Below are 8,871 nucleotides of genomic sequence, written 5' to 3'. Positions count from 1 at the left end.
GATATTGAAAAAAAAGTTATCGGAGGTATATTGCATCAACAACCCTTCCCCACCCCTCACCACCGTCGCCAAGGTTACCAAGACTGGGACAAAATAAGTTATCAGGTCTGCGATATGTGAGTTATCATGTTATTCACACAAAAAGTTACCAAGCATATATTTCATCAACCACCCTCCCCCCATCCAGTCACCAAATTTACCAAAAGACTGGGGTGCATTCGTTATCAGGTCTACAAGGTGTGGGTTACCGTGCTATTCACATAAAAGTTATCGGGGGTATACTTCATCACTCCTCCCTCACAAAAAATACCAGGACCGGGGTGCATAAGTTATCAGGTCTCTGATGTGTGAGATACCATGCTATTCGCAGGAAAGTTACTGGGGGATACTTGATCACCCCCCCCCCCAATGCCAAATTTATCGGGACCGGGGTACATAAATTATTAGGTCTGTGATGTGTGAGTTATCAGGGTGTTTGTGTGTAAATTATCAGGTCTGTGGTGCATTAATGACCATGTTATTCACACAACATTATTGGGGGATGTTTCGACAAAAAAAATCAGGCCAAAAGAACCACGTTAGTGGGGAAATCATTGACCTAACCACTAATTTTTAATGTTCAAACTCGTATTAACCAAGAACAAGTATCATGTAAACTTGTTTAAAAAACAGCAAGTCTGAAGCGAGGCTAGTGGTTTGTGTCGTAGGAATTACTACTTGAGGTACATGGTTCGATTCTTATCCAGCACAGGAAGCCATCAATTTTTTTTTGAGATCATGTGAGGAAAGAAAGTAGAGGGAACGGCCCTGCGTCGGGAAAAAAAGTAAAAGAGAACGGGCCAGCGTCGGGAGAGACGTGGGTTGTGCGGGCGATCCGGACGGGGTCCTCGGGGTCGTGCGATCCACAACAAGCAACAATCAGGTTGTAGGGATCTATTGCTAACTTTCAGTCGAGCTTTAAGAATTGACGCAAGTACTACACCACACAACATTTATCACAACAAGCAGCTTAGTCCATGTGGTTCATGTCCCTCGTCAGAATTCTTGAGTCTGGAGTTTGACTCCAGCTCCCAGCAAAAAATTTGAGAATTAGCACAACTTTCATTTTTGATGCTACGAGGTTTAAAAGGTTAAGTTTTTATGATTTCCAAGTTGGACCACTAACATGTTGGAGCTTGTTGGTCAAAGGAAGCATGCGGAGGCTGTGCGTCCTGGGTTCAATCCCTGTCAGGCGCTTTATTTTTCTTCCTTGGCTCTAGCAATCAGCCAATAGAAAAAAAATATCTAGCGATCCATGCAGTGCGGGAAGTCGAACATGGATCGTGCGTGCCTGACGCAAACCACCAGTCGACTGGTCGTTAGATTTTGCGAAGGATATAATATAGGTAGTTCACAAGGATTTACTTGTTCCGTCAGTTTTACCAACTCCTCTGCTAGGGAACTCCGAATAGATTCCAATGATGCCTGTAATGCAGTAATGACATTAATGCAGTGACACAATAGAACAAGTGATTGCCATGCAAATACCTGCAGGCCCAACTATTGGCAAGAACAAATGAAAACTAACACACCCACCCAAAGGCAAGAGTTCGTGCTCTGACGTCTTTAGACAAGTTGTAAAACATACAATATCCTAGACCATGGTTAATTGTTACAAATGAAACACAAATCATACATCATGAACGTTTGAGGTGGCCTGATGTCATAATAAAACCATGTACATGCAAAGCAAACTTTTTATTAAAACTAAGTCATGAAACTATTCCAAGCTATTGCATCAGCTTCTTCAGGAATTAAGATAAACGAGTATGACACATGAATTTGCAGTAACACCGTTATGGGACTGGAGATGTCTTGATGCCATTTACAGGCAGTAAATGGTCCACTACATTCTACTGTAGATGATGCTGAACATAAGTTGGGTAACCAGGCACCTCACGGAAACAATCAAAAACAAATTGGCTTCTTTGAGGCCAAATACAGTGGACGTTCAGGGTGGCCAGCAGCTTGGTAGCTCCACCATTTTTCACTTGGCAGTGTGAAATGATGTGTTGCACAGGCTAAGTGCTAAAATCAATTAAACACATGCAGACATCCATAATGCTTGATTAAATCAGCTAAAACAGCTTTTGGCTCTAACTGGTATACTTTCAGACGACCCAGATTGAATAACCAGCTACTGTCAGTTTCTAGAACGCCTACATTGGAGCTCCTTTACAGTACCCCAAAATGAATATGAACCCTCCATTTCTCTTGATCCAATGGTGGATGTCTATTGGTACTCCAACGTGTGCATGAGAGAGTACCTACTAAAAAAGTGAGGGAGTACCTTCTGCTTGGGGGTAAAATAGTATACAAAATTTTATTATTATTCTCCCATTGGTACATCACGGCTGATACATATTCGACTCGACCGCTGGAACCCTAATTCTTCTCCTAAAAAAACCTAATTCTTCAATGGGATAGGCGCCGGCGGCCACTGTGGTCTGCACACGTATACAAGAGACAGACGGCCTCTGGGCCACAGACTTGCTGGAATGGCATGGACTGGGGAGTGGGAATGTTCGACGACCAGGGCTGGGTGGCGGGGCCGTGGCCGCCACGACCGCCACGGGCGCGTTGGGGAGAGCCATCTTTCTCGCGCAACTGGAATTCTAGAAACTCGCCCGCGCTGAAGCAGGATGATGACTAGGGCGAGGCGGGATACTCAGGCTGGGTGGAGATCTATCACGTCAGCTCTCCAGCCTGAATGCCTGATATCTCTTGCAGGCTGATTAAGTGATGGACTTCTTGCGAGCCTATCTCTTGCGTGTATTTCACAACAATGTATATCTGTGTTTTAATTTCCTTTGTAGTACACTAGGCCTCTTTTGGTTCATAAGATAGGATTATCATAGGAATAGGAATCTTGTAGGAAATGAGATGACATGTATCTCAAATCTTATGAGTAGGAATAGGAAACAAAATGTCATTTGGTTGACACCAAAGGAATTTTTTCATTGAGTCTAGGCTCTTTTTTATTTTCCTATGAAATGTGGAGGATAAGAACCAATCCTATGTAGGAATAGGAATCCATTCCTATGAACCAAATGGCTCTAAAGGAAAAAATCCTATAAGAATCCTATCCTCTAGAATTCCTATGAAATTCCTCTAAACCAAAGGAGGCCTAGAGATTTTGTGTGGATTTCCAGAACTTGTAGTCTGATCGGTAACTGTTATCCACTCCACTCGCTCTTGATCAGTGCAAGGAAGCAATGGCGCGGTCGTCATGAAGACATATAACAGCGCTAATGTGATGGCGGCTGCGCTGGTGATCTGATTAGAAATCAGAGAAGGACCTAATTAAGAGTTGAAAAGACTAAACTGCCCTTATAAGTGGAGGGTTAGATTTAAGTGGTACTCCATCTCTGCTAGAGGGAGTACCAGGGTACCGTAAAAAAGCTCCTACATTGAAGTGACACAACTTCAAGAGACGTTAATTAAACAATTCAAGGAGAACTTCATGCGACTTTTGACATGACTAATTTTGTTCATGTAGGAGATAGAAACAAGTAAAAGATGACTGTTGACCCTACAAAATCCTATTATAAGATAAACCCAAAGTTTAAATTTGTGTCACATGAGTATATTTGATTAACTTTAAAGAAAGTGTCACTGGGCACATTAACGATTTTGGCAGGAGAAATGCTTGCTCCGTACAGTGCTCAAAGCAATCAGATTAATTAACATGTATACCCAGTTACTTACAGAAGATGATTCAAGATAAGTTGATTACCTTCTCAAGCAGCCCCCTGTGTTCTGCTGCTTCCTGCAGCTCATTTGTGTGCCTAGCTCTAAGCTCCTTTTCTTCTTCTTCAAGCCGTTTGGCTTGTCCTGCTTGTAATGCCGCCTCCTCCTTAATTGCTAGGTACTACTGTCTACTTTCAGATGCTCTTCGTCTATCCTTTTCAACAGATCGGCTCAGCTGTCTGTGTTCTGTCCTAAGAATTGTAATCTGCATAACGACCAACATTCATGAAGATTTATAGGAATGTCACATGTTTTTAGTCTCAGAAGAAAATGACGCACAAACCTGAGTCTCCAGAACAGTTATGCGGGACAAAATTTTGTGACAGTCTCTCATTTATAGACCGCTCCTTTTCCTCTGAGGCAGCAGCTTTCGCTTCCGCTTCCTGAATATTTGAGTAGAACAGATAAAAGTAAAACTATGTCGCTGAATGTTTCTGGCTTTCTCCCTGATTGCGTTAAAACAAGATAGCAGACATCTTTGTATGTACTATTAATTGCTGAAAAGCATAAACAACTGCACAAAAATAGCTACTAATGGGGCCATTCCTTGTGATGCCCCTAATCAACTACGTTTATAACAATTAAATCTCATGTTGTAGTTCTAGTTATCTTCGTTATTTTTCCGCCCCACTGCTAACAAAAAAATCAGGAGAGTAGACATGAAGACGAGAGTTCAAGGTTCTCTCCACTCCAGCCCAAGCTTCTTCCTTTCGAGCAGCTGACTCCTGTTAAAAATCAGAAGAGAGTAGACATTGAAGCTCAATTCATCGGCCGTATCCCGCAACCGCAGCTCGAAGTGGTTTGGAAGGCAAAGGCAGAGGGGGAGGTTAAGTTCTACACTTGGCTCCTGCTTCAGAATAGAAATTGGACAGCAGACAGGCTTGCACGTCGAGGCTGGCCTCACAATCCTATCTGCCATAGCCAGTATGCGAACTAAAGTAGTTAAGAAATGAATATCAGCTAAGTTACAATACACACATTAGCTCCAACTAAAGCAGGAACTCAGCGGGTAGCAGAGGACTTTGGCTCCAACTAAGCAGGAACTCAACCAAGGCTTGTTAAGGTCATACAGCTTACAAATACGGAAATACCACAATAAACTGGAGATGAGAGACCCCATATCGAAGCTGTGGATGTGACTCTCATTTACAAGATTTGTTTGAAATGTTTATTATGTCATTATTATCTACGTTCTGTAGCGACCGTCGGAAATTATATATTTTCTGATGTCGCATGATCATTGGAGTCATAATTGCAATGACCGTCACTGATAAAGAATACTCAACATGGTGGACCATACTGTATGGTAATATTAATACTCCCTCCGGTCAATACTACTTGCCGTTGCTTTAGTAAAGTTATACTAAATCTACGACAAGTAATATAGATCGGAAGGAGTACATGAAATGGTCACAAGACAATAGTTCAAATGATAAAACTGGTAATTTCATATTTTCTCAACATAATAACGGAATAATTTGAGTAATGCAAAGTCAACAATTGTTCACACATAAGCATAAAAGAACAGGCATAAAAACAACAATTCTGCATACCTTTAGCCATGACCTGAGTGATAATCTCGTCCTTTTCTTTCAAAAGCGCGGCTGCGTCACTTTTCTTATTTTGCTCTCTCCTTAATTTATCTCGTTCCTTGGTTAGTGCATACATCTACACATTGAGGCAAGCACATTACAAACATTTCGATAATAAGCCCAAGATAATCTTGATGAAGAAGAACACTAAGGAAAAGATAATGTCTCAGAAACAGTACACAAAATGCCACATTAACTTAGAAGATTCCCGCTGCAACATTTAATGATCCTAACTAATACCTCACCGGGGCTACCCTCCTCCTCCTCCGCCGCCGTGCCTCCCTCGCCAGTGCACTGCACCATGACCATCGGCGAGGCCCCATGCCCTTTACATGAACATGATGCGGGAGGAGCAGTTCAAGGAGGCGCAGACCAACGCCGCCTATAACCACCATCTCCTACAGGAGCCCCCGCAGGCGAAAGAGCAGCTCGGCGCATGCGGGGCGGTCACGCCGAATGCAGGCCTGGTGGAGTAGGAAGTGCTGCTCCAGTCCTACCGCTTCGCCCGCAAGATCCGCCTCGCCAGCTGGCGGTACCGATAGCGGGTGGCGGAGGTAGCCGCCGCGTCCAAGGAGTGCGGTGAGGCGAGCGAGGCGCTGTTCGGCGAGACCGACGAGGAGGAGAAGGACAACATCGAGGCCGCACCCCGCCGCCACGAGCACGAGGCTGTCATGTCCGCGGGCGCCGCCGGCAGCGAGGAAGAGTAGTGTACGGTAGGTCACCGCCGCTCGGGTCCCAAGAAGGCCACCGCTCCTTCCCACCCGTTGACGCCAAGTTTGGTGGGTTGAACATCGTCGGACGATTAGCCGCTTGGCGGCGACGCGGAGGCGGACAGCTTCGCTTCCTGGGGCTCCGGAGGCGGAGGTTATGGAGACAGAGCTGGAGAGCGCCGAGGCGGAGCTGGAAAAAGTGAAGCTTTGGTTCTCTGGGTTCATGGTCGTACAAAGGGACGACGACCATTTAGATTAGGTATTAATTATACCTCCAGAGCCGGACTAGCACCGCTTAACTGATATAAATGTAACGAAATTCGCTATGTTTATATGAAATCTGATCGTGTTTGGTTTATCCAAACTTCAAAAATAAAAATCTAGTTTTTAATCTGTTTGAACGAATTTCGTCTAGTTAATTCGAACTGTTGGCAGGTTATATGCGGCTAGCGTTGGATGGCGTCCTCCCACATCCGTCTATGTGGACTGGTGCCCCTGTCCGCAGACGGATGCAGGAAAAAAATTTACGGACCGTCGTTGAAGGTGCCCTTATCCTCTTCTCCTCTTAATATAAAATACGCATACTCATGCATATTCTAGATAAAAAAGGGAAAATACGTTTGCAGTAACATTACACAAAGTAGTAGTCGTGTGTTACACAGTATTGTACAGAAACCTGCAAAGTAGGTAACACCGGCACCGCAAAGACGCCGAATAGCATGGAGATTACTTCTTCTACTACATAAGGACGCACACTTTAGACGTGTCTTGGAGAACAAAAGCACAGATCGATCAACGGGTCATCCCTGGGTGCATGAGGGGTGGCATGGTCGCCGGAGTGCGTCCTTGCCTCTCCATGTTGGCGTGCCATCCTGCATGCAGAGGTTCATGTCGCCGGTTAGCACATAACTAATCCAATTAGGTTACATATATAGACATATAGAGAGATAACATTAGCAGTAGGTGCGCACCGAGGTTCATGTCGAAGCCCCTCTTCTTGAGCTCGCGGTACTCCTGGCAGAGCGCGCAGGGCTCGCAGCACCAGTGGATGCAACAGTCGGCGCAGGGGCTCTCCTGCAGGCCGTAGTGCGCGCGCATCTTGGAGCGGTAGAAGCAGGAGTAGACGCACTGGCAGCCGGTGAGCAGCATGATGAGCGCGTAGAGCGCGCCGCTCGCCCCGCACGACGTCGACCCGCGGTCGATGATCTCCGCCACCTGCCCGAACGTGATGCACGGGCACAGGCACGTGATGCAGCAGTTGCCGCAGTCGTCGAAGCAGTCGCACAGCCCCGTCGACCACGCCGCCAGCGGCGCCTGCGCCTGCATCGCGAACGCCGCTGTCGCCGGCGCCGCCTGGTAGTACGCGCCCGGGCCACCGCCGCCGCCAACGCCTACGCCCGTGCCGCCGCTCATCGGGAAGCCCGTCGCCGGACCATCCTCCGGCTTCGGGTACATGGCGACCTCTTGTGCACGCGAACTACTACAAGACAGGAGGAGCCAAGCGAAACTGCCCACCACCGTTGGCGGTTGTGCCGTGGATGGCCTTGGACTTGTTCCGGACGGGGCGGGCGAGGGGTATTTTATGGACTAGTACTGGCTGCCTGATCGACGACGCAACACACCACGGCCACGCGATGATAACCATGCATACGGTCCACCGATACAGGCTGTGGCTGGCCGTTCATGTCCACTGGTTGGCATGACAATGACAGCGTGAGCATCGTCTGCATTTCTAAGAAACTACGTCGAGCGTCGTCTGGCTCGCGACTTTTCTGGCGTGAGGCGTGAAGACTGAGGAGATGAGCCGGGGCAGACCGGAGATGGAGATGCGGCAAAATAATCCTGTACGACCGGGTCGTACGTGCGGCTGTCAGGTGGGTCACCCCCACGACGAGCTCTCTCACAAACGGGTCGTACAGGATTCGCCTCCGGAGATGCGTGTGGTGGTGGTGGCGCAAGTCCACGTCGTGGCGGGACAAGTGATGTACTGCATGCACTGACTGATGGCACCATCTCAGCCGGCGACTCGGCGGTCAACCTACTCGTCGTCGTCCGCCGGCCGCCCGGTACGACGGGGCAAGTTTAATTTGGTTTGAACGAACGGGTCGCTATCGGATTAGGCACCGCTCAATTCAACCTACAGCATTCAAACCACACCGAGATATGACGCAAGTGCATTGCAATTTGCAAGTGATGTGCCCATGCAGCCTGTCGAAGAGGGGCCGAAACAGCCCGCAAAAAGAAAATGAGGGGCCGAAACAGCATGATCTAGTTATTCGTTATCTGGCATAGAACCATGCCACCGATGACCCTCTTCTTTATTACCCCCTCTGTCTGAACGCTCTTATATTTCTTTACGAAGGAAGTATTATCTATATCCGTGATCAGTCTCTTGAGGTTTCTTCTTCGATTGATTGTGTCCATTCCTCTTCCAGTATTCATACTATTGATGTTATTTTGTCTTCGTCTCCGGTGACCTCATTGACAGGGATTGTTTTTCCACGGCCGCCTTCGAGTTAAAAATAATACTCCATTCGTTTGAAAAAACTTCTCTCACAAACGGATGTATGTAACATTAAGTTAGTGTTAGATACATTTATTTGAGAAACAAGTTTGGGACAAAAAAATTCGGACGGAAAAAATATATATGTGGTTTGTCGTATTTTCCCTTCACTAGGTCCAATTTCATCCTCCATCCATCAGGGGGTGTGTGGTCAAGACAAAAGCTGATTTTTGCCGCCTACCTTTCAACGAAGGGATCGATGACCTAGAAGTGGTGG

The 8,871-nt window shown here is 46.6% G+C and overlaps 1 protein-coding gene and 1 long non-coding RNA gene across 4 annotated transcripts in view; both read right to left on the bottom strand.

Moving 5' to 3' along the window:
- The window catches only part of LOC119337096, an 11,517-nt gene extending 5,342 nt beyond the window's left edge, over positions 1-6,175 (bottom strand). The window contains exons 1-4 of one of the 3 annotated variants that reach the window (XR_005163061.1): positions 5,343-6,175; positions 4,073-4,172; positions 3,776-3,994; positions 1,410-1,464 (exon numbers count right to left, since the gene is read on the bottom strand). This is a non-coding gene — a long non-coding RNA (uncharacterized LOC119337096). Of the gene's footprint in view, positions 1-1,409; positions 1,465-3,775; positions 3,995-4,072; positions 4,794-5,342 lie in introns of those variants that run through there. The other 2 variants (XR_005163042.1, XR_005163052.1) reach the window with 2 other exon arrangements.
- A 485-nt stretch (positions 6,176-6,660) lies between these two features.
- Positions 6,661-7,655, bottom strand: LOC119291528 (cell number regulator 2-like). The gene is made up of 2 exons (XM_037570304.1): positions 7,063-7,655; positions 6,661-6,963 (listed from the first exon to the last, which is right to left on the bottom strand). The coding sequence occupies exons 1-2, from the start codon at positions 7,544-7,546 to the stop codon at positions 6,884-6,886; spliced, it is 564 nt and encodes a 187-aa protein (XP_037426201.1). The 5' UTR covers positions 7,547-7,655; the 3' UTR covers positions 6,661-6,883.
- Positions 7,656-8,871: the final 1,216 nt, after the last annotated feature.

The sequence above is a fragment of the Triticum dicoccoides genome, chromosome 1A, assembly GCF_002162155.2.
Source record: "Triticum dicoccoides isolate Atlit2015 ecotype Zavitan chromosome 1A, WEW_v2.0, whole genome shotgun sequence".
Lineage (NCBI taxonomy): Eukaryota > Viridiplantae > Streptophyta > Magnoliopsida > Poales > Poaceae > Triticum > Triticum dicoccoides.
The sequence above is the reverse complement of the archived record's forward strand: the minus strand, read 5'-3'. Positions and strand labels throughout refer to the sequence as shown.